Raw genomic sequence first — 26368 nt, 5'->3', positions numbered from 1 at the left:
GTTTGGAGTGCCGTGACCTATACTGTGTTTATTCCAGCTAGATTCTGTAGGGAATTAAAATAATGCCAACAGTTTTTGTTGAACTCTCATCTGTAAATTGCTATGCTATGAAGTATGTGATTACAACTGCATAGCATGTTTCCTGCATATTAAAAAATAAGGTAGGAGACATAAGAGATAATTATAGAGCAGGTTGACAAATAATACAGAAATTGTTTGTAGCCTGCCCAGTTCTCTCTAGGATTCTGTCTAACCTTAATAGTCAGCTTCCTCCCTTCTCTGGAAGTTTCTTTCTTAGAGCCCATATTTGGACCAGATTTTGTAGACTACAAGAATTTGGGCTGGCTATGATGTCAGAAACTTTTTTTTTAATTGCAGTTCTTTGCCCTTAAGCCAGATATGTGTTGGTGTTCTGACTTTGCAAATATTTAAAAATGCTAAATTTAGGTTGATCTCAAGACCTCTCCTGAGGCTGAGGAGTAAATAAATAAATAAATAAAGTAGATATTAATGAACTTGGTGGGAGTAGGAAATTAGTCTCCAGACACAACAGAGCAGGCAGAACTTGTAAATTAGAGTGGAAAAGCAAATTTAAAAAGGTTTTAGAGCTTATTTTGAATGTTGCTGTGGATAGCTTGGACTTCAGTAGTGGTACTGGGGTTTTCTGAGAAAGTTCTTTGCAGCCACACTGGCAAGGGTACCAGGATACAGCCTACCTGCAGGTGGAGGCAGTGATGACAGAAGAGAGGAGCGCTGCTGGGAACAATGCCCAGTCACTGAACAATGGTGTGGCACGTTTGTATGTGCCCAACTTGATGTATTCATATGACTTCCTTAAGTCATTTTTCATTAGTCATTTTGCCAGGAATTAAGAAATTGATATTTAAATCAGTGTGTATTCAGTAAAAATAAAAATCACACCACTCAATAAATTAGCTCCAGCCTTCTTCTAGAGCGTCGACAATTGCCAGATATGTTTTCTTTAGGATTTAACTACTGCCAGTCGTATTAGATAAACTGACAAGTCTGAATTCCACTGTACCCACTAACAGTGGGTTGGAGTTGCTTTTTTTTTTTTTTTTAAGATTTCTTATTTTTGTTGGAAAGTCAGATATACAGAGAGGAGGACAGACAGGAATTCCATCCGATGATTCACTCTCCAAGTGACCACAATGGCTTGAACTTGACCGATTTGAAACCAGGAGCCCGGAGCTTCTTCTGGACCTTCCACGAAGGTGCAGGATCCCAAGGCCTTGGGCTGTCCTTGACTGCTTTCCCAGGCCACAAGCAGGGAGCTGGATGGGAAATGGAGCCCCCGGGATTAAAACTGGTGCTCATATAGGATCCTGGTGTGTGCAGGGTGATGACTTCAGTTGCTAGGCCACCATGCCGGACACAAGAGTTGATTTTTTTTTAAATTAAGATTTTATTTATTTGAAAGGGAGAGTTACACACATGAAGAGATAGACAGAGATCTTGGATCCCCTGAATCACTCCCAGTGTCCATGACTCCGTGGGTACAAGGCCAGGCCCAATCCAGGAGCCAGGAACTTGGTCCAGGTCTTCTATATGAATGAGAAGAGTTCCAGCAGTTGGGCTATCCTCTGCTGCCTTCCCAGGCACCTGATCACGGTCCTGGATTGCAGGTGGAACAGTTGGAGATGGAAATGGCACTGTGAAATATGGGGTCTGGCCTTGGAGGCAGTGGCTTACCTTGCTGTATCACATTGGATTCTTAGAGTTTTGAGAACTGAAGTTTTAGGTATAGAAAAGACCGTGTAATTTCTTTCACCTGACGGTACCATCTGCAAAATAAAATTACTTGCCCCAGAAGATTCTTACCGGAAGAAGCCACCAACTCAGTATGTCTAAGATTTGCATAGCTATGGGGAGGATGATGATGAATACAGAACATAGACAAATGGAGGTGGCGCATGGTCCCCTCCCAGATTCAGAGTTCTGTGTGTGATGGGGCTTCATATGTTCTGGGTGAGACCTAGAATGTAGTGTGGTAGCACTGAGTAATGCCTGTCAGCCTCCAAAATTAATGGTATTATTGCAATTGCTGCTTGTGTTAAGTTTGAGATCTTGCATTTGTTGAAATCCACATTTAGTTTAGCATTAGCTCCATGTACTTAGCGTTTGATGGTGGGGATAGAATGAAGTGATCTAATTTGCAAAGAGTTGCCATATTTGAGCAGGTAAACTAAACTTGAGGTTGAAAGTAGTCTTAAGAGAAGGGCGTTGGCACAGCAGTGAAGACGCTGTTTTGAGACACCTGCATCCTATATTGACGTACCTACGTTTGAGTCTTAGCTCAGCTTCTGATGCCAGCTTCCTGGGAGGCAGCAGGTACCACTGTCTTGGGCAGTCTGGATCGAGTTCCAGATTCCTAGATTTGGCCAGGTGCGGTCCTGGCTTTCAGCAGCCATGTGACAAGTTCGTCAGTAGATATGTAGGTAAAAATGTAAATACATATATTCTCAGGGATGAACTGTATAACGGAGATTAGCACATCAGGAAGTGAAGATACATTGCAGTTTGCATCCATACTCCCAAGTAAAAGCAGGACTCCCAATGAAATGGTTAAATAGACCTTGACAATGTGATACTAGATTTTCTACCATGACCTATACCTGTGATGCCATGATACACTTAAATAGCAGAATGTTAGAACTGTGATTGCTGTTGAAGGAATGTACTGTTACAATAATATGGGGGAAAACAGTGGTGGTGGGAAGTGGAGAGTCGTGAGGAAGGAAGGGAAGGTGAATGGGAGAAATCCCTGTATCTATAAAACTATTATGGAAAATAATATAAATTTAAAAAATCTCGCCTGCTTGTCTGTCTGCCCTTCTGTCTGATCCTGGTCTTCCAGACAAAGAACTGTCTGCAGAGTCAGTCGTGGTGTCTCGCACCCATGCTGGTGGGGGAAGATGATGGTCTGAGGTTGGGACTCAACGCTGTGAAGGAGCTCTTTGCACTGACTCCTTTCCATCCCCAACTTTTTGGTCTGTGTTTCAGCATTTCCTATCTAGTGTGCTTTGCTTGTTTTCCTTTGAAAAATAATCTCTTCATCTAGAGTTTAAAACCACTATTTACTACCAATATTTATAAAGTCAATCCTTATAAAAATATACTGAGAAGTAGAAAACTTTAAAAAGAGAATTATGGAACTATGTTGCGCACATTTTTCATATCTGATATCTAATAAATACATACCCTAAAAATAGAGAAGATGTGTTCACTGGCGGGGGAGGGGGTGGAGGGGAGGCGTGATGTGTACATTTGAACTCTGTGACTGAGGCATTTTCCCTTTGCCCTTGAATATCTTGGGAGTGCTCCTCTCCCTTGTACCATGTGCTGTGAAGGATATTAATTTCTTTACTCACATTTTAAAAATAAAAATACTCATACCTGCAAGAAGATTATACAGTAAATGAATTTTAACTGAAACTTGCCCGGAATGGAACTTGTATCTGGCTAACCAGTTATTTATAAATATGAATGAACACCTAGGTACTTACATTGACAATGCACACTCCGTGTGTATGCAGCAGAGTGTGCTACAGTTTCCTTGTCCTGTTCCTTGTTTTTCCCGATTGTGTCTGCTCTGCTCTTAGATTCATTGTACGCCTTTTTCTCTTACACCAACTGTACATTGGAAGGCTGTTTACATCCTCAGAGGAAGAAACAGGAATATGTCCCGTATCTGTCTCTGACCCTCGGCTGCTCTCTCGCTTTCCTTGCATTCTGCACTCCAACGACGTGGGCCTCCTTTCAGCGCCTGGCTCTTTCCAAGCTATCTCACCTCCAGATTTTAGTTCTCATTTGTTTTTCCTTTGTATTCTACAGCTAACTTTTCACATCACTGGATTCTCTCCTTAGGTTTAGCTTGAACGTGACCTCCTCGGACAAGTTGTTTTGGACCAGCCTATCACGCACTTGCTTTGAGTCTGTGGATCAGTGTAAATTAGCAGACCAATGGTCAGGAAATGACGGTGGGCAGTTTCACAGCACAGCAGCGAAGAATTTCTGCTACCCATAAGGAGAAGACTGATCCACTTGCTTCTCTCCTTGGCTCGTGTGTAGATGTAGGCCTTCTTGGGTCTTCTAACTCTAGAATAGAAGCATCATTTCGCCTTCAGTTCCATTATAATTATTTCTGTGATATGTACTTAATTGAAAGGCAAGGATATTGTTATTTCTTCTTGATGTTGTTTCGAGTGACATAGGTTTTTGAAATGAGCAACGCTTTGCTTCAGAGTTTATATAACACTATTTGTTACTTGCAAGCTTTCAAGTGTGCAAAATTTTATCTTCTATAAATATAAAAACCTGCCCCCATGGTGTACACACACTGCAATGGATATTAACAAAAACGTTGAAGGCCTTTAGGGGAGCATTACTTGTCTAATCAGAAACAAGTGGGGAAATATAAGTAATTATTCAAATAAAAGTGCTGTATGTGTCTCTTCTGTGAAATGACAGATGTAGATTTTTCTTTAGATGAAAGTTTGGTTTTTCTTTTCTGCCTTAGCCACAATGACTTGAAATGGTCTGTCTGCTAGCATGGAATGCCATACGCAGGCATGGTGGCAGGAAGACCACTGTAGGAAGGTTGAGAACATTCTTAGAGAGCCTTTTGGGAATAAGCAGCACAAGTACTTTTATAGTCCACTAAGATAACAAGAGGTAGTGTGCACCTTTTTGTAGTACAATTGTTGAGAATGTGATTTTCCCAAATTTGTATATAAGTCTTTAATATTTATTCATTCAACTTAAGTTCCAGTTTGTGGCAGGGAATATGAATATTATCATGTCATGCCTGTTGAGTACCACAGGTTGTTTTACAGACCATAGCGAATGGTGGAATGCAGTTGCCACACTTGACATGTTTAAAACCTCCAGCTTGTTCTTCCTCTGTGCCTCCTTGTTCTTGCTTTGGCCTTTTATAGTAGTGCTGTGAGATAGTTTCAGTAGTTGTTATGAAATTACACTTTCTGGAATAACTGGCTGAAGGTTCACATATCTCTTGTTGTGTGTGTGTTAGTTCCCAGGTGATCATATGATGCAATATAGTGAGTTACAGTGACGGCCAGCAACCTGTCAGGCAGGCGAGGTCACAGGCTTGCTCAGCCAATGTTCTGTATTACACTTGACGACATTCTCTGAAATATATGTGCCATAGCTAGAGTTACAGCTGGCATACCACAGGCTTCTCAGTCAGCCTAAAAGATGGCTGTTTTCCTTCTTTGAGTCCTGGGTAGTTTTTATAGAACATGGCCAACCCTGGTGAACCAATACTAGCTAATGTTTTGACAGAGGTGTCAGCATTTGAAAGAAAAAGAAACTGTTCATAGTAGAATAACCAAAGTTTGTGGGTTGGTTTTAACATTTTCTTTCATATAAAAGATGATACAGGTAAGGAAAGATGACCTGCCACAAGAAGTTATTGATTCATTAAGTTCAAGCAAAGAATTTTACATTTTAGTGTAGATTTTAAAAAAATGTTGGAATGTGAGAATAGATACTTTATTTCTCATTAATAAGTGGTTATTCATAGCAGCACTTTATTGATTGAAATAATTCAAGCAGAAACATTTTTCTTTCTAACCAGGGAGACATGCCATTATTGAAGTGCAGGGATTCCTGCTGGACCAACTTATGCTGGCACACCCTTAATGATTGTAGGAAGCTATCTTTAGGGTTTAAAAGTGGATTTAAATAAAACTAATTAAATTTGTGTAAATTTCAAACTACTGTTCATACTAGAATTATCTACCAGAACTTAGCATTTCTTTATAAAAAGATGGTTGTATATGTGAATTTAATCTATCAATTAAGGGTATTCTTTACTTTACATCTTAATAATCAACCCAAAATTATGGGTTTTGATATTTAAAAATCTGTCAAAACAAGAATATTCTAGTCTTAGTCATAAAAATATAGGTAAATGGAAAAATAATAATCTAATGGTTTTTAGTAGTCTATAACTTAAAATGTTAGGAATGGTGAGAATTTAAGTTTTTTTCTGCAAGATTTATTGATTTTTATTGAAAATACAGTTTTACAGAGAGAAGGAGAGACAGAGAAAAAGATCTCCCATTCACTGGTTCACTCCGCAAGTGGCCACAATGGCTAGAGCTGAACCAATGCGAAGCCACGAACCAGGAGCTTCCTCTGGGTCTCCCATGCAAGTGCAGGGTCCCAAGGCTTTGACCTATCCTCTACTGCTTTCCCAGGCCATAGTCAAAAAGCTGTATGGGAAGTGGAGCAGCCAGGACATAAATACATCCATATAGGATCTCAGTACATGGCAGGCAAGGATTTAGCCACTGGGTCATCCTACCTGGTCCAGTATTTTATTTTTGGAATGGCAAAAAATCAAGGGCATTTGGGCACATTCCTTTTATGGCAAAGTTTATGACATTTTCCTTTTTAAAAATTTTCAAGGGCCTGATGCAATAGCCCAGCAGCTAAATCCTTGCCTTGCACGTGCCAGGATCCTATATGGACGCCGGTTTGTGTCTTGGCTGCTCCACCTTCTGTCTAGCCCCCTGCCTGTGGCCTGGGAAAGCAGTTTAGGATGGCCTGAAGCGTTGTGACCCTGCAGCCACATGCAAGACCCAGAAGAAGCTCCTGGCTCTTGGCTTCAGATTGGCTCAGTTTGGCCGTTGTGGTCATTTTGGAAGTGAACCAGTGGATGGAAGACCTTTCTGTCTGCTTATCTCTGTAAATAAACCTTTCCAATGGAAAATAAATTGTAAAAAAAAATTTCCACATACACAGAAAGTGAGTGAGTAATAGAGAGAAAAATGAATGAATGAGTGAGCATGTCTGAACAAGCTAGTGCACTCCCGTCTGCTGATTCTCTTGCCAGATGCACACAAGGGCTAAAGATAGGGAAGCTTTGAACGAGGAACTCTGCAGTCTTCCCTAACTGGTGCTAGAAATCCAGTTATCTGAGTGACCATTGCTGCTGCCCAGGCTCTGTACACAGGCAGCCTTTGGGAGCTGAAGGTAGGCACTGAGCCCAAGTATTCCAAGGCACCGTCGTCATAACCAGTGTCTTAAATGCTAGGCCAAATGCCTACTACATGCTCCTTTTTAAGTTTGGACCACATGTTGGAAGCTGAACCAAAATTCCCAAATACCCAGTACAACCACTTTTCAATTGCACTTTCAGTGTTAACCATCTTTCATTTCTTTACTTTCTGCTTGTTGACCATACTGTCTTTCGAGAGTCTGCCTTTAAGAGATGGTCTGTGATTTTATCACTCTGAGATAGGAAGGCCTGAACTGATTCACAGATAGATGGTGACTGGCAGACTTTGAAAGAAGTGACAGGTCAGGATGTACATCTGACCTCCATGGAGTGATTTGCATGCCAAAGCTAGCACTGGCATTGACACTTGATGCAGTTAATATATTCTGATAGCTGAAGTCTGAGTCATGATGATGAATAAACTGGCCGCAAACTGTTAAAAAAAATCCTCCATAAATTCTCCTAGATAGCATGTCCTATTAGTGTCTTATATTTTAAATAAGTGATTCCAAACTAATAACCATTGCTTCCAGGTTTAATTGGGATCTTATTACTTCCCAGAGACCACATAGTCTTGTTAAATGTCATTCAAACCTTTCTACCTTTTCTGGGGGAACACTTAGGTCAGTGTCTCACATAGAACATTTTTAGCAGGTATTATTTTCATCCATTTCTTTTGTTTCATTGTTTATTATTTGAGTAATATTTATTTAGTGTTCACTATGTTCTAGATACTCTTCCAAGTTTATAAAGCTTGCTAAGCCAGCCATTATCCCTTGCTTCCAAGGAGTTTGTAACTTAGGAAGATGGTTAATAAATTCATAGTCAAATAGGAAAGCAAGGTGCATATAGATTGTTAGAAATACTACAAATGACGCTTTGGACAGTAAACCTGAGTGGCTACCTTATAGGTGTTCTTTTTGTATGAATGTTTCTTTTCATTGTTGGGCAAGAACAATCATGGCTATGAAAGAAATAAAGGACTTAAGAGGGAAACAAAAGGGAAGCAAACAATAGTGTGTATGGCATTGTTTCCTCGGTGGTGTACACTCTCCAAAGATAGTGGTGATATGATGGGTTGTGTTTTGTGAGGGCTTTGTTGCTTGATTTTCCCTAGGCTTTTGAGAAACTGACCAACTCTACATTTTCTTTTTACCTTTTCAGTTATCTGCCATCTTCCATGTATGAATGGTGGCCAATGCAGTTCAAGGGACAAGTGTCAGTGCCCTCCAGATTTCACGGGAAAACTGTGTCAGATCCCCCTCCATGGTGCCAGTGTCCCTAAACTTTACCAGCAGTCCCAGCAGCCAGGCAAAGCACTGGGGTCACACGTCATCCATTCCACGCATACCTTGCCTCTGACCATGACTAGCCAGCAAGGAGTCAAAGGTAAGCTGTGTGTTTCCATTTCCATAAATACAAAGCCAGGTATCTGCCTGTGGTCAGGACTGATATTGAAGCATTCAGGAATGTATGATTAGTGGTCTGCGAGGGCAGTAAGGACAGACTGTGGTCTCAGCTTTGTGGCCACCGTTGATTAGTGGCTAGGAAATAAGAAAATTGAGTTCATCCTTTGGTGCCTTTTAGCACCAAGGGCTGGTAAACATGTTTCACACTGGTCTGGTCAGACCTGGGAAATGGTTGATCAGGGCAGTATTCTTTCTGCTCTTTGTAGCATAGGAAGCTGGTAGCTCCCACAGCTGATGAATTTTGTAGTTGAAGACTACAGTTTTGGTTCTTACCGATTATTTAACCACATTGGACTTCAATTTGTTTATCCATAGAGGAAGGTAAACTAGGTCACTTGGAGCTCAGATTTTGTATGACTAATTCATTCTTTTAAACCTGGCATCTTTGTAAATGTTAAAAAGGTGTCAGAGAAGTATTATTGGTTTTGACTATTTAAAATCTGAATCTTTGTATCAAAATATTGAATATTAGATTTTTTAAAAAATGTATTTATTTTACTTGAAAGAGAGAGAAAGAAACAGAAACATAGATTCCATCTTCTGGATCCCTACCCAGATGGGCACGGTGACCAAAGCTGAGATCTAGAAGCTTCTTCCAGGTTTCCCACATGGATGCAGTGCCTCAAGGCTTTGGGCTGTCCTTTGCTGATTTCCTAAGCCATAAGCAGGGAGCCGGATCAAAAGTAGAGCAGCCGGCTCATGAACTGGTGGTATACGGGCATTGTGGTATACGGGCATGTGGTATACGGGCATTGCAGGGAGAGGGTTAACTTGAAAGGCTGCTGCACCAGCTCCTAGATTTTGTTTAAGGCTTCAAAAATTAATCTTCTTATAATGCTAGAAAGGATGGAATTTTGTGTGTGTTGTAAGAAGCGTGTGTGTGTGTGTGTGTGTGTGTGTATGTAAAATTTCTGGAACAAAATTGTGCCTTTTAAAACTGGGTTTGTTTTTATACTGGAAATATGTAAATTCTTAAATTTCTTGGCTTGAGTTTTTGTGAGAATTCAGTATTAAATCCCTGAGTCTTTCCTATTATCATTTGATGGAATCTAAGCATGACAACAAACAACATAAATTTTGTAATTTCAGGACTCTTGAAGAGTAATTTTCCCCTCAGGAATATGTTAGTGTTAAGAAGTTTCAATTTCCCTTTATTTGTGAAGTTTTAAAAAATATACAGATAAATTCAGGTATAATTTTTTATTTTTCCTTTAAAATTCGGTTTTATTAGAAAGGCTGAGAGTTCCCAGCCACTGGCTCACTCCCCAGATACCTGCCAGACTTGAGCCGGGCTGAGGCCAGGAAACTGGGATACAGTTCAAGTCTCCCACGTGGGAGGCAGGGACCCGTCCGCTTTAACTATCACTGCTGCTTCTAGTGGAAGCTAGAATCAGGATCAGAAATCCATCTCCAGGCCAGACACCCCAGTCTGGGTCATAAGCTCCACTGCTTGCATTGTCACTGTTAGGCCACCCCCTACCCTTCATCGTCACTTAGCATGTACCATTTCGTTCTCAAGGGTTTTGAGGGCTGTGCAGCAAAAAGATACGCTTGAGCATAGTTTCCATGGGCATAGTATACATGCATATCAACATGTATCTGTATAAAAATTACTTTCATGTTTTAAAAACCTGGATTTGTTTTTAGATTCTTCTTGATTTACAAGCCTTCCTTCTGATGTTTCAGTGAAATTTCCTCCGAACATAGTCAACATCCACGTGAAGCACCCCCCTGAGGCTTCTGTGCAGATACACCAGGTTTCCAGGGTCGATGGCCCCACAGGCCAGAAGGCGAAAGAAGTTCAACCAAGTCCATCCCAAAACTCTTATCAAGGATCCCCTTCCCAGAAGACCCAAACTGTGCACTCGACATACTCCCACCAGCAGGTCATGCCTCACATCTATCCTGTGGCGGCTAAGACACAGCTTGGCCGGTGTTTCCAGGAGACCATTGGGTCACAGGTCAGCAATACTCTCCTGCTCATTTTAGAAATGTTTTCTATTATGGTGTTGTTGTCAAATTCAAAGTAAGCTGGAAAAAAAGTGATTTTCTGTAGAGCATTTGGTTGGAAGACTGAGATCCAAGTTTTGAAAGGGTAAGCTATTTTTGTATAGTTCCTGATGTGTGCAAAGCATGGCTCCCATTAGTTATCTTGTTTAGTCTTAACAAAGTCCTTGAGCCCCATATTCTTGTCTCCACTATTCAGATAAGGAAGCTGGTTTCCTGCCCTAAGTGCAGGGAATTCATCTTGGGGGTGGGGGCAGTTCCAGGTAGTTCCAGGGAGAGCACAGGGTCTGCAGAACCCAAACTAAATCCTTATGTGATTCTTTCCAGAAAGAAAAAAAAACTGAGCAGTCCATAACATGCAGATTTAGGCAGAGAACTTATGTCTAGAAATATTGCCAGACGTTCTTGATAACCTGTTTTAGGTTTTTTTTTTGGGGGGGGGGTTAGGGTGATCTGTGTATAGGCTATTTACAAGATGCAATATGGAAATTTTATTTTGTAAAAATAGTTAGTCATTTACAGGTCATAAGGTACAGTTTAATCTTGAATCTGATGTGCAAATATAATTTATGTCCTCTTTATAACTAGAGTGACAGTGGTGGTTACTTGGAGTGCATTTGAGTTTACTTGTACTGTAGTCCTATGTTTATAAAGTGAGAAAAAGAATACATTTTTCTTAGCTTTCCATTGAATATGTATAGTAAGGACAACATGAAAATATTAGTCCTTCTACCCCAACCACTCTGTGCTTTGGGTTTACGTGATAACAGGCAGGCTCTGTCTTGTAATTTTCCTCCTGTTCTTTGGTTATTGTTTAAATACCCTATGTAAAGAGTACATGAGTTACACTTATTTTTGTTGTTTCGTTATCAAAAACTCCGCGAGTGTGTTTGTGTGAGAGAAAGGAGACAGAAGAGAGAGGAGACAGAGAGAGAGAGGAGACAGAGAGAGAGAGAGGAGACAGAGAGAGACAGACAGAGAGACACAGAGTAGCAGAATCGCTGTGGCTGTCTTAGAAACCTGGAAAGCATTGTTAGGTACTGAATGAGTCACTAGTGGGATTCTCACCTTTGCTCTAGTGGTAGGAGGGAAAATTGCTCTGTGGACCTGAATGGAAAGAGCTTCCCTGGGGAATTTTAAGATCCTGATTAGAGCCTTGGGCCCAGTACATGGTGCCAGGGAATCAGTTTCCTAATCTGCGAAGTGGAAACAAGAACATGGGGCGTTTGGATTTTGCTAAGATTAAATAAGCTAATGCATGTGAGCTCTGCTTTGCAGATGTCAAGCAACTATGTAAATATTAGTTTAGAGATACTGATAGACATGGAGTAGTTACAAGAGGTGTCTGCCTGTGACATATGCTTTCAGTGAGACGGAAAAAAGTCAACCCAAACACAACCTGTTATTTGCCCTGAAAGTCCTGAAATGTCATCTCTGGGGGCCTCAAATAGCTTTCCATTCCTCCACTGATGTGCGGTGTTAGCCAGTGCTTTTAGGAGAAGCTTCATCATCAGTTTAAATTCAGCTAGGAAGAAAGGACTGGAAGGTTTTGATAGGGGCAGTGGAACTGAATATAAACTTGATCCATTTCACAGTTTTGTAGCAGAATAGTCTTGGAGACAGAGAACATGTTTTGTGCCATTTGCATTGTTTAGTCATTTCAGCCTAGGTTGGTCATGGAGAAAGAAAAAAAGCAGACCCTTTTAAAATTGTGTGCCCAGGACCTTCCTCCCTGGTTTCCAACTTGGAACACGAATGATTAAAAGCAAGAAAGTGAAGCATGGCAAACGTTATTCTTGTGTAATATTGCACGGAAGATTATTAACCAGCAATGAGGAAAACAGACTTTATTTGTAAACCTAAACTGGACTATACAGTCTTCACGAATTGCATAATTGATTGAGTTACACAAATAATTCGAGCTCAGTGGAATACTTTTGCCTTATCTGGATACTTCTTCGACTTCGGGTCTGAATGATCCAGACAGTGATCTCAATTCTTAATTCATTTTGCATGTGTAGTCACTAATACACAGCTTCAAAATAAGATCTGTTTTCAGGAAGATTTCTAAGCTTATGTTTATTCATTTGCTGTTTATGAGAAATGTGGGCATTGTCCATAATTGCCTAATTAGTGTAATTAAAGTAGCCTATGTAGTAAAGAATAATTACTAAGTGGTTATTAGGATATAGGTTATCCAGTGACGTCTGAAAAACATTTAGGATTTCCTGCTGTGGTTGGTTTACAGCATAGAGATATGCAGGAGGTATAGGTGAGTTCAAAATTACTGACACAGTGGTTTTCCAAAAGTATCGGAAAAAGGCACAAGTGTTCATTATTGCCTTTTTCAGTGGAAACATTCTTGCTTGTGGCAAGGTTCAACTATTAAGGCTTGAATGAAATAGTAATCAATAAGCAACTGTTTATATATTGCTGTGAAAATCCATATGCAAAACTAATTTCACAGAAATAGTCCTTATTTGTGGCATGTTATCATAGGCAATAACATTGGAATTTAACTCGGGATGAATCTATTTGAAGTTGGGGACACTTCAAAGAGTAGAATTTCAGAACTATTTGGATAAAGAACAAAAATGGACAGTTGGTCAGGAAGCCAAACTCACAGAGCAAAGGAGGAGAATCGTTTAGACTGAAGAATGAGAATATAACAATAAGAGGTTTTGGGAGAATACAGAAGTACAATAGCCTGGGATTCCGGGCAGGCTTTTGGACAGATCTGAAGCCTCTGAAATCTAAAGCTTAATGCAACTAAGTGGCTTGATGGCAAGGTCAAGATATCATGATACAGAGATTTCATTGGCGGTGAGGTCATCTGACAGTATGAGCCTTTTTACAGCAGCACACTTCAAGTGCTGTTGCCAGAAGCAGCAGATCTGAATTGCATCAAACCTCTAAAACTGCCCTTCCAGCTAATAAGGAATACTAAAGGTGAAGAACAAGCTAAAAATATATCTCAAAGGGGAAAAATCAGTTAAATCCATAGCATCAGACATTGCTATCTGGCTTTTGTTTTTTTAAATTACACTATGGGGAAAAATGGGAAGACTTATTAAATGTAATTTCAAAACTAATTAAATATTGACTTTTAAAGAAAGATAATTCTAAATGTATTTTGGGATCAGTTAGAGAAATAGGGATATCAACTGGCTCTTGGATGAGGTTTCAGAATTACTAATTTTTTATTGTGATAGTAGTATTGGGGATTATTCAGGGAGATTAATGCTGAGAGTTTTAGGGGTGAAATGCCATGATGTCTATAATGTACTTTCAAATGCATGGCAAAATGGTGATAGTAACTGACTTTTAGAGTTTCATAAACTAGTGGTTATTATTCCTTGGGTATTTCAGCATATTAGAAGCTTCCTATTGAAAAACGAGGAAAAATCGTCATAATTTGCTTAACATGTGCACATGTAAATCATTGTGTTTGAAGCTGAACTTAAAAATCTAACTCAGTACATTTAAGGATCTTTAAAATAATTTCTTTAAAACCCCGCTTTTTAATGGGATGGGTGAGTTGTGAGTGTGGGGATGGTAGATGTGAGAACAACCGATAGAAATCGTCCTTGTTCAATTGTGAAGTGACTGGGGGCCAATCTAGGAAGTCAAGTTCAAAAGAAAGACATGGATGTAGGAGGTTGTGAAGAATCAGGAGGATTTTATTATCGATGGAAGTGAAGAGAAAAACTACAGTGTGTTGGACTACTGTGAAGGGTCTCCTTTCAGAAATCAGAAGTAATGATTGTGATTATTTAGTTGACTCTTGCAAGAGGATGTAAGGCAGTTGAGGTTGAGTGGTTGCATCATTGTTGCAAGTGGTCCCTTCTTCGCATGCTTACAGAAGTGTAATCTTGACATTAGTGAAGGAGTGGTAGGGTGGGGAGGGTGTCTAATTCTGTGCTAGAGAAGATATTAGATTCATGGAGAAAATTCCTGACTCAAAGTCATGACAACAGAAACAGTTTCTTTAGAATATATGAGCATATTTTAAGAGGTTCATGGGAAATAAAGGGTTTTTTGAAACTTGGAAATCCATGAATAGTTTTTTTTTATAAAAGGCACTTTTTGAAGACCCATCATATTTTCAAGGGAGAGCAATTCAGTTCGATACAATGGGAATAGCAATTGTTGGAACGTTTTTCTTCTTGGGGGAGTGCCAAGATGTGAAGGGAAAATATTCCTATGGTTTTACTATTACAGAAAGCGATGTTTAATCTTCCAGAGTTCTAAAAATGTTTTCTTGTTGTAAGATCGTAGAAAGCATAGATTTTTTTAAAATGTAAATCAGGCTGCGTGTAGGCATCACAGGATTCACTTTATTCCAAGGATAGATATGAATCTAATAAAACTTGGAGGTTGCCTAAGAGGGATAGCTCTTTTGAATGTAAGTCAAGGTTGAAGTAGTTGGCAAGTCAGAGTATTGGCAAGGTTGGACGTCGGTGCCACTGCAGTAAATTGTACTCTGTATATTTGATAACTTTTGAGTGAGTGTGCACCGAACAATCAAGTTAGAATTGAAACTCCCGTGGCTGCACTTAACTAGCTCCTTTCAGGGGAACCTTATGGTTCCATGGACTTAAAACTGTAATATTTCCATTCTATTTTCGTCAGAGACAAGGTTTCAGAAAATACCTCTAAAATCTGTTTTTGTGCAACACAGAGACATTATTTACGTGTACCTTTTCCTTTGTATGTGAGTGTCCTTTGTTTTAAATTCTCTTGATGATGACCTTTAAATTAAAGTTACTTGGCATCTGATTTCTTGGTTGTTTCCAGGATGTCCTGCTTGTTGCTCTGTTGTGCTGGAAACATGTAAGTGGCCCAGTGATGCCAGGGAATAGGCAAAGGCCTGGAATGTGAAGAGTTTAGAATCGTAACAGAGTTTGGGATCCAACTTCCATATTGGGTGGGTTGTTGCCTAGTCCTGCAGTCCTGAGCTCTTTGTTGAACACAGGTGGTGTGCCTTATTTACATGTAAATGTTACAGGAAGGAACAAGAATTGAGGTACTTCCTGCCTTTCCTATTGCACATGCTGATGTATGGAAGCACGTGAGTTAATCAAGAAGCACAGAGCCAGTGGAAAAGCAAAAGCAGAGGTCAGCAGAGGAAATGAATGTTGTTCTCTTCTAGAACAGATGAGGCTGATCAAATATCACATGAATCTTTTATAGTTGCAACTATAAAATCTTTGTAAAGGTTTGAAGAAAAAGTCACAAGACACAAAGTCTAATTGAGTTCTTTGATATATTTTTTCCAGAAGAAATAAACTTTTTTGTGGATTGAGTAGAAAAGGAAGGGCCAGCATTTGATGTGAAATCCCAAAATTATTGGAAAGGCCTTTCTTTCCTCTAATTATTCTTTGTATAAATAATTAAGCCTTGGGGTAAAATTAATTTAAAGTGACAAGAACTATTCGAGCTTCTCTTAGAGGTGCCAAAAGTTGTTTCAGCAGTTCTCTTTGGGCAGTGAAAATGGAAACAGAGTGGACCATTGGAGAAAAAGATTGTTTAATTGGAGATAGGTCCATTTTGGCAGATGCGTTCAATAACATCTTTGGGGTCTAAAACTTGACTCTGGAACACACACATACACACGCACACCTCTGAAGACCCAAATAGATGCACTTAGGGTTTTTTTTTTTAAGTAAACATGACTGAGAAATTAACAGGAAATTGTGAGCTCATCGAAGTGGAAAGCATCCTAATTACATGGCTGAAAAGTACTTTGTTGAAAACATTTCCATACTTTTGTCACAAGACTTTGAAAGAAGAAAAACATTTCCATGTTTCCACTGCACAGGAGTCAATGATAAACTCGGGGGATGGATGTGATGCTTGTGAATTCCACATGGCAGAGGAAAGAAGCATCAAGGAATGAATGATGACAGCATAGGTTAGCTGGGTGGCAAAATTTCACAATCTATTTTCAGTGTGAACAAATGAAATTCTGTTAAAAATCTGACCCTTTAATGCCTGGTGTGGTGGCCTAGAGACTAAAGTCCTCACCTTGCATGTGCTGGGATCCTATATGGGCACCAGTTCTAAGCTTGACGGCCCTGCTTCCCATCCAGCTCCCTGCTTGTGGCCTAGAAAAACACTCGAGGACAGCCTGAAGTCGTGGGATCCTGCACCCACTTGGGAGACCTGGAAGAGGCTCCGGACTCCTGGCTCTTGGCTTTGGATCAACTCCAGCCATTGTGGCCACTTGGGGAATGCATTATCAGACGAAAGATCTTCCTCTCTGTCTCTCTTCCTCTTTGTATATCTGACTTGCCAATAAAAATAAATCTTAAAAATATCTGGCCCTTTAATTTCTACAAGATATTCTGTGACTGAAGCAAGATCACTGGAGTGAGTGCTAAAGCTGTGACAAACTGGTTTTATCCTGTCACACAGTGTATCACAATCAACATAACATTTTTCACCTTGATTATTGCTGTAAAGGGAATCCATACAGTACATATGTGGATGAAAATTATACGGAAACAAATACTTAGAAAACATTGTTCCCAAAGCTTTCACCCTGTTGTTGAAGCCGTCATTTCTTCCGTGGGAAAGTGAAGTGAGTGAGGCAGGCTGGTTTGGCTTAGGGTAGAGGTGAGTATGAGGGTACTTCAGAAAATGTACAGAGAAATGGAATCTAAGATACATGTAATTTGGCTCAAAAATCTTGAAACCTGTGCATAGGTTTTCGTAATACATATTTTCTCTGAACTTTCTGTGTATCCCTTAAAATTGTTTTCCATCAGAATAAACTAGTCTTTTAATTCCATGTGTCCATGCACTGGTTTCAAAGCCCCCTTGTACATCACCCACTTGCCTTCCGCATTGCCTGGGCCACATGCTTTTGGGGGTCAGCTTGGCACAGGGCTTGACCTTGACCTACTTCCAGAGGTGCTGCTGCACTGGTTGGAGAATGCAGGGCAGGCACTGTCCACATCTGCCTTCTTTGTGTGCAGGGAGCCCTGTGTGTGCATGCTGATCGCATTTGCTGAAGTTTTGGCCTGCTTCAGGTGGAATAAGTCATTAACACCAGGCACTTCCTATGCCATCTGGGTTTTTCTTCAGTGTCCCGCTCAAGTACTCCTTTGGCATAATCTAAGAAATACTTAATTGAGTGTTGGGGAGTCTAGCTGTTTCTAGTGGCTCAGAAGTGGCTGCTCTTGATAGCCATCCGTGCCAAGCCTTATCTATGTCAACAGGAGAGGGTCTCTCTAAAGGTATCGTACGCCTCTGTTGATTGGTGCTGGAGCTTGTAGGGGTTTACTGAACCTATTCCAGCAACCACTGCCAGATTGACTTCATGCAGGGGCCCAAAGTCTTGCCTGGAGTCTCAAAAGATCGGTTAAGACAGGGATAAGATCCAAGGAGAAAAAGCACCGCATGTGAAGAGAACATGTCTGTGTGTCATTGGGCTCCTGCCAGTGGAAGGGAGAAGGGCTCGTTTTACTTGGATTGAGAATGTGGGGCTGAGCAATAGGATAATCAAAATACAGATTCTTAGGTCTGAACCGGAGTAGTGCAGAGAATGGCTTGTGACCCAGACATTACCCTTGTACAGCGTCATGGCCAGTGTTTACCTAGGCAGATGCCATCTGGAAACTGGTGTCCCTCTGCTCCAAGTGTGTGTGCGCCCTGACCTGAAGACTAGAGGGTTCATTGGTTCTCCCTGTGCTCACCTCTCAGATGCTTTTCTCATTTTATTGGCAGTGCGATTGCCTTTATCATGACTTACAGTATCAAGTTTTTAAATTTTGTACCTCTGGGGCTGGCTAAAATTAGAAACTAATTAATAATTAGACTTCAATTTAGACATGGGAGTAGACACAGTCATGGAGCAGCCGGGGGAAGGGGGTTGAGCCCTCTGAGCCTAGCACAAGGGCGAGCATCTAGGGTTGTCTCTGAAGATGGCAGTTCTGAACATCTTGGCAGTTGTTTTTACAAACCACAGCTCAGAGTGTTGGTGGATTTAGGTGCTGTATGTTACAGGAAATATTTGAAGATTCATAGCTGGTATTTCCAGGATCTGATAATTGTTTCTTAGCTCTGAGAGCCCTTGGAATTGAGGTTTGCAAAAACAAAATGAAATTGTATAGCTTCCTAAAAAGCAAGTTCTCTGTAATCGGACACAGTGGTAGTGAGAGAAGCAGCTTCAATCCATGCTGAGATGACAAGTGTGCCCTCTCCCCTCTTCTCTGGCTTCCCCGTGTCTACTCTGAAGGAATTGTCTCATAAACAGCTTATGAACTGCATAAGAAGTCCAGGCTTACTTTGGTAGTGTTCTTCACTTCAGACCATTTACTGTATTCTTCTGAAATTTAGTTCTTTATTTAAATATCAGAGTTGTAGAGAAAGGAGGAGGGAGGGAATGAAGAAATCATCTTCCATCTGCTACTCAACTCCGCCACAGGCCAGGTTGGAGTCAGGACCGGAAGCTTCTTTTCAGTCTCTCACATGAGTGCAGAACCCTAAGTGCTTCAGCTGTCTTGTGTTCCTTTCCCGTGAGCATTAGCATGGAGCTGGATTGGAAGCAAAGCAACTGGGTCTTGAACAGCCACCAGCCATGATACTGGTCCCTCATCGACTGTATTCTTTTTTTTTTTTTTTTTTAAGATTTGTTTTCTTTTGATTGTAAAGTCAGATATACAGAGAGAGGAGGAAAGATACAGGAAGATCTTCGTCTGTTGATTCATTGCCCAAGCGGCTGTAATGGCTGGGCCTGAGCCAATCCAAAGCCACAAGCCAGGAGCTTCTTCTGGGTCTCCAACATGGGTGCAGGGTCCCAAGGCTTTGGGCCGTACTCGACTACTTTCTCAGGCTACACGCAGGGAGGTGGTTGGGAACTGTAGCAGCTGGGATATGAACCAGCATCCGTATGGGATCCTGGTGCTTGCAAGGCAAGGACTTTAGCTGCTAGGCTACTGTATTGGACCCTGACTATATTTTTAATCTGAAAATTTCCAGTGGCCAGGTCAATTCCAAGGAATAAGATTTGTCACCATTGATGTTTTTCAGCTCTGAGGAATTCTAAAATTTGAACAGAGGAGTGCCACATGTTTTAAACAAAGAGTGGGACCTCCAGGCAACCAGTTTGCAGAGAAAACTGGTTCAGAATGTGCAAGCTTTAAGGGTCTTGTTCAGAATATAAAGTGTCAGCTTCCTGTTAACACACAGATTGAGAAGCAATAGGTGATGAGATCCCTGCCACGTACGTGGGAGCCTGAGTTGAATTCCCAGTTTTTGCCTGATCCAGCCCTGCCTGTTGGAGAAATTTGGATTGTGAGCTAGAATATAGAAGGTCATTCTCTCTCTTTTTTTTTTTTGACTTCTTAATTCTTTTTTTTTAAGTTTTAATTTTTTAAAATAATCTTAGTTATTAGGGTACAAAGGGTCAAGGGCTACTGGAAAGTGGATAATACCATTGTTTCCACACTAATACACTTTAGTCAGGGGGGAAACAAAGGGAAAAGCCCCACCCAGCCTCTCACCCATTCCAGGTCCCCGATGCGAGGCACGCTCTGAGGGTCCTGCTCAGGTAGTTTGGATAGTTCAACAGGTCTGAATTGTTCCCACTCTCTGTTCCAATCGCGATGAAACCTATTCAAAATCCACTGGCTTAAGATAAGCAAACAATAAGCATTTTTTAAAAAAGAACATAATGAGTCTGGCATTGTGGTCTGGTGGGTTGAGCCACTGCCCACAAAGCCAGCCTCCAGATGAGTACACTAGTTTGAGTTCTGACTCCATTTCCAATCTGTCTCCTTGCTAATGTGCATGGAAAAGCCATGGAAGAAGGCTCAGTTGTTTAGTCTCTTGACATCCATGTGGGAGACCCACATGGAGTTCTAGGCTCCTGCTTTTGGGCTGAATCAGCCCTGGGTGTTACAGCTATTTGGGAAGTAAACCAGTGGGTAGAAGAGATTCTCTCTCTCTCTGTCTCTCTCTCTCTGTCTCTCTCTCTCTCTGTCTCTCTCTCTCCATTTATTTTATTTATTTGAAAGAGTAACACACAGAGAGAGATCTTCCAATTGCTGGTTCACTCCCTGAATGGTCAGGGTGTGCCAGGCCGAAGCCAAGATCCAGGGCCTTCATCCCAGTTCCCCATATCAGTGAGGCACCCTGGACTTGAACCATCTTCTACTGCTTTTGTCGGATGCCTTAGTGGGGAGCTGGATATGAAGCACAGTAGCTGGACAGGAACCAGCACTCTGATGTATGGTTCCCATGTTGCAGGTTGTGGCTTAACCCACTGCACTGTAATGCTGGCTCTGTGGCAGTTTTTATTTCTTCTCTTTTCCACACTCGTAGACACTTCTGACACTAACCTATCACAAGACTTCTGGTAAGAACCACCTGTCCAAATGTCAAGTGCAGTGAACACAGCAGTGACCTCTAACCTCACTTTGAAAGGTTCCTTTCAAGTGACAGTCCCTCCCAAAGCCTTGGAGGACTTTTCTCAATCCATACTGCTGTCTCTTCCCTGAATTCTTAAAGTATTACTGCATTTAGAATCTAATAGGGCTGTTCTAATCTTAGGATTGTCCCTTTGAGCCCCTTGGTTCTGTACTACAAGCTTGTGCTTTCCCTGAGGGCAGGGCCACTCACAAAGTGAGCTCAGTGCTGGATGCAGAGGAATTGTTTGGAAATACATCTGTGCTACTGCTAGGCTAAGCTGGGCTTCAGTAAGGAGTTAATGTGTGGTGGACACCTGACAGGATCAGAAGGCTCTGCAAACATGCCTTGCAGGCCGGGAAGCTGCTGGTTGGTGTCACCATTCCGAACATGCAAGGCACCTTAGCCCCCTACAGCCTGGTCTTGAGCTATCCAGGATGCTCAGGACTTTTCCACAGCAGGTCACGTGACCCTCCCTCCTAGTGCTGTGGGCTGAATGGGCAGACATGTAAATGTATTTGGAGATGGAATGTAGAAGGAGATAATTCAGGTTAAATAACATTGTTTGAGTGGGAGCTGCGATGTGGAAGGATTAGCATCCAAGGAGGGACATCACTGAGTGCATGCTGTCTGGTTCTTTCCCCGCACCTTTGCGTGAAGAGGAGGTCATGTGACTACAGCAGACACTACTACCAGAACCGAGATGTAAGGGCCTTTGCTGAATGAGCCTTGCTGGTAGCTTGGTTTTGGGGCTTCCAGCTTCTAGTAATGTGAAGAGATAAACATTGTCTGAGCCATTACCTGTAATTTTTTTTGTCCTGTCACCCACAGTAAGACAGATGTCACAAATCGGGTTAAACATGTGACTCTTTGGTGAACAAGGAATATTCTTACCCCAAGTGGCATGGAAGTGAGCACAAGAATCATGACTCCCTGCTCTGTCTAGATGAATCTAAATGAAACTTACTTACTGTCCCCTCTTTTTCCTTTCTTTTTTTTTTAAAAGATTTATTTTTTTATTGGAAGGGTAGATTTAGAAAAAGGAGAAACAGAAAGATCTTCCATCCACTGGTTCACTCCCCAGATGGCTGCAACAGCCAGAGCTGAGCCAATTCAGAGCCAGGAGCCAGAAGCTTCTTCTGGGTCTTCCATGTGGGCACCATTATGGAGTCAGCACTGGGGAAAACAGGTCTTTATGTTCTGCCATCAATGGAATAACCGTGCCTCTGTGCACATCCTGATTTTCTCTCCTGGAATGAATCTTTTTAGACACATCCTTGGAAGTGGAACTTAAAGTTGTGGTCTATTCCCTATTTGCATCAGAATTTCTGATCTCATTTGTTGTCTTGCCCCATAGGAAGGGCTGGTAGGAATTAAGATGTCTGGATATTATTATGACAACCCTTGATTTTTGTTTGTATACTTTAAGGAGAATAAATTATACAGATCTAAATCAGGTTGACTTGACTGCTAAAATGTGCATTTATTCTAGAGGTGGAGAAAATCAGCAGCCCTACGTTGATTGTTTCTTTAGAATCAGAATGTCAAATGAAAGCATAAGGTTTATACTTCAGACTTTTTCTCCTTCTGTAGGTTACTTTAAAAACCATTTTTCCCTTAGTGTGACTTATAAAATACCATTTTATAAGCTAAAGGAGTTGTCTGGAATTCTTTGAAGCCCATGGTTTGGCTTCAGCAGGCTTTAAACAAATATACGATCAGAAATCGATGTGGGTACATTTCCAGCAATGAATGCCCTAGTCACAGTAGATGCTTTGTAAAATCAATAGCCTGAAATATCAGAGGATTATGGCTATATCAGATACCCGAAAGGCCTAACATTGTTTTAATTACTCTAATAAAAGAAAGCTGGGTGGACTTTAAAAAAAGGGGAAAAAAAACTTGCTTATAAAGAATGTTCTGCTTAAGCCAAAGCAAATTTTTTACTAGTTCTTTTAGAAAGTCTGGAAGTGTTTAAGTCTTTTCCTCTTCATATGAGACAATGCCTGTTACCCTGCCAGCACTCCACTGGACAAGACTTTGTGTTATGACGGTGGGTCTGTAGAACAAGTGGGTCCGGGATGTCCTTCGAGTTGTATTAGCTGAACAATTCAGAGGTTTGGCACGCTTCCCTTATCTGTGCATAGAAATATACACGTTTTGTGTTGAAGTACAGGACTTTGGAGAGCTTTTAGTTCTCTGATTTGCTTTGGGACCATAGTAAAAGCAGTGGGTGGAAGAATGCCTTTTTGCTCAGAAGGTGGGAAGTGATGTGTTTCTATTGTAGTGAAAAGGTTGGTGATAGCGACAAAGAAGGCTGGGCCAGAAATTTGGATTAATCTAGTCTATTCCCTACAGTAAGAATTCTCTATAAAGAGCCTCTTTTTAGTTTTTACATATGGAAGTCCAAGAACTTGGAATTCCACAACTTGGAATGGCATTCCTTAACTAGGTTGAGTGTACCAAGGACAGCTTATTCTTGGCAGAATATCTCGGAGTTTTGTGTCAATTTTGGTGTGGGGAAGCATAATTCTGACTGTGGGTAGCTATCAGGATGGTATTTGCATAAACAGAATGACTTTGGGAACATACCTGAGCAGTGTGGGGGGAAGGACTGTAGTAGTGTGATGTGTTAACAGTGTACACTGGCTCCACACATGTAAAGTCTTCATATCCATATTAGACAATTTGTTTACCTGTTGATTTGCTGAATTTCATTCGTTGTAGTACTATGTTAATAATATAATAAAGGTCTATTTTAAGAGCTCTAACTACTTTCAGGAAGGTGAACAGCCCCTGACCTATCTGTGTGTTGACGGGAGAAGCAAAGGAAGTTTGTTACTGGGATCACTGATCAGACTGAACCAGGTCAGAGGAGGTGTGCTGTTAAGGAAATGAGTGAAGTAACCTGGCTGGCAGGCTATGAACCTGTAATGGGAATGTATCTTCACAGACTGGGCTGGATGTAGGAGTATTTTCTAGCACTACTCCCTGGCTTTGCTCAGTCCTGCCCTGCAGCTTTCATGGAACCCACTAATTTGGGCATATAAGTAAGCATTAGCCATTAGTCTGATCTCATAGTGTTATTGATGAGGAAGCTGACATCCAGAGAAGTATGTTATTTTGCTTAACATTCAGTACTGAGTTCATAGCAAGTGTGAACTAAACCTGTGGCTTCCTGGTTCCCAGTCCAGTGTTTCTTTTTACCGTTACATCTTGTCTTCTAGGCCATCTGTTTACGAGGTGGAGCAGTCACAATATCCTATTATAATTATCTGTACCAGCTGAGATTGGCATGTTCTCTGGGACCTCTCTTGGTTAGGGGATCCCATGTGCTGTGTTACTTTGTGATTGTAACATCGGCACTGGTGGTGGGGCTGCACTTTCACCGTGACAAGGAGAATCTTGATATTCCCACACTGAAATGATCTGCTGTTGTTAGCACTGATTTTGTTGATATTAATGGGTTGATGGATGATAGTTCGGCAATCTCATGCTATGTTGCTTGAGTGAAATGAAAGAGAAGTTTTTATCACAAACCCTCTACAACATCGAATGCTTCCTTATCATGTACTGTGCTTTTGGTAAAATCTAAATTTTTAGTAAAATATTAAGGATATGTTCATTCTATTTCTCTAGCTTGAATGCCGTGTGTGTGTATTTTTTTCTCCTATATTGAATCTGGATTGTTGAGTATTGAGTCATTGTTAAACAACTCATTCTTTTGTTAACTAAACCCAACTTAATGAAAGAGGGGCTTTAGCAAAGGGTCAATTACTGACGGAAAGCTGCTGCATGCTGTCCACGTGGCTGTCACAAGTAGACTGTCTGAATAGGTTGTCACAGTTATCTCAAGAGCTCTATGAAAATAATTTTTTTAGATGAATGTTTTTAGTTTTATGATATAGAGGGAAAAATGGTGAACTTTGCCCATGGTCATGTCGATGGTGATTGGTAAATAGTAAAATCATTTTGTCCGTCTGTAGAAGCTGTGTCTTGCCAGTTAGCACTGCTATGAGGAACAGTTCCTCACCTTCCTGTTGCCCGGGCCCATTAGCCACACGGATGTGCAGAAAGACCAGTTACCCTGTGAAGACGTGCTGAGGCTGCAGGGTGGATGGCTGGCCCAGGGGCTGCCGGTGCTGGGTTGCTTCTGCATTGCGTCTGCCTAGCATTTGTTAGGGGAAAGTGATCGCCTCTGCTCTTTGAGGAGGATTATACTTAATGAATCTTTGATAATTACCCAGCTTCATTTTTTGTCTTTGTAGTTCTCATTATCTTAAATATAATTCCTGATTTGCCCTGTGAATGATGTACAGTCCTGGTCATTGTTCTTGATGTTGGAGAGAAAATACCCAGCATGGAAAACTATACCTTTAGGACATGTAATCTCTTGCTTTTCATCATTTTTTTTTTCTGTATTTGCCACTGTTGAAAGAATGCCAATTCATTAATAAGAAGCGATGTAAACCTTTTAGCTTTCCGAAAAGGAACTGTAACATTTCCTTTTGCCTCTTTGTTGATTTTTATCGAACTACAAATCTAATATTTGGAAAGCTCCCCATGGCTTAGCTCCACCTCATGAGTTTCCACACCCACTCTTTGCTCGTTTTCATCTTTGGCCTGCCTTCTCTGTCCTCACCCGCCCTGCCTGATCCCAGTTGATGGCTGTCTTGAACCTAACTTGAGCCGTTGTCCTTGTCTTTGGAATATATCCCCAGTAGAAGCCATTGAGTCATTTCTTTGTCTCAGCTCTTGCCTAAACAGTCCTGCTTACTCTTGTAAGAATTATAATGAATCAGACTTACATTTTGTTTTGTCTTTTCCCTCAGTGCAAACTCCGAGGACTAGTTTCTGAAAGCCATGTCGCTTCAACATCTTAAGTTCTGTTTATTTGCCACTTTGGCTCTGTGCCCCTCTTTTGAGAAAATGTTCTTTCTTCAAGCTTAAAATATTTCATACTTCATTTTAAAATAGTTCCTGATAACAAAATAAAATGAGTAATATACATGTGATAAGGATTTTATTATTACCATTTTTAAACATCTTAAATAGTGAAAATAAGTTGTAGGTTCACATTATAGCTGTCTTTATGGAAGGGTCCTTAATAATCAAATACCTGAATACAGTTTTAAAAGCTTATTAGTTTGAAAGACAGAGTGACAGAGACATATGTTCTATCTGCTGGTTTACTCCCCAAATGCCTGTACCAAAGTCAGGAGCCAAGAACTCCAGCCTGGTCTCCAACATAGGTGGCAGGAACTCAAGTACTTGAGATACCACAAGTACGTTAGCAGAAAACTGCTTTGGAAGTGGCCGTGGGACTTGGTCTCATGCATTTTGTTCTAGAATATGGGCATCTTTAATGGTGGCTTAACCCACTGTGTCACAGACCCACCCAAAGCTCTGCATGTTTTGAATAAATGAATCC

At 40.9% G+C, this 26368-nt stretch overlaps 1 protein-coding gene across 6 annotated transcripts in view; it reads left to right on the top strand.

Annotated features, from left to right (window-relative positions):
* The window catches only part of LTBP1 (latent transforming growth factor beta binding protein 1), a 388845-nt gene that overhangs the window by 207964 nt on the left and 154513 nt on the right, over positions 1–26368 (top strand). For all 6 annotated transcript variants that reach the window (XM_058668099.1, XM_058668100.1, XM_058668098.1 and 3 more), the window contains 2 exons: positions 8213–8437; positions 10204–10478. In XM_058668099.1, coding sequence (XP_058524082.1) covers positions 8213–8437; positions 10204–10478 — 500 coding nt within the window. The remainder of the gene's footprint in view (positions 1–8212; positions 8438–10203; positions 10479–26368) is intronic.

This window comes from Ochotona princeps, chromosome 8, assembly GCF_030435755.1.
Source record: "Ochotona princeps isolate mOchPri1 chromosome 8, mOchPri1.hap1, whole genome shotgun sequence".
Lineage (NCBI taxonomy): Eukaryota > Metazoa > Chordata > Mammalia > Lagomorpha > Ochotonidae > Ochotona > Ochotona princeps.
The sequence above is the reverse complement of the archived record's forward strand: the minus strand, read 5'-3'. Positions and strand labels throughout refer to the sequence as shown.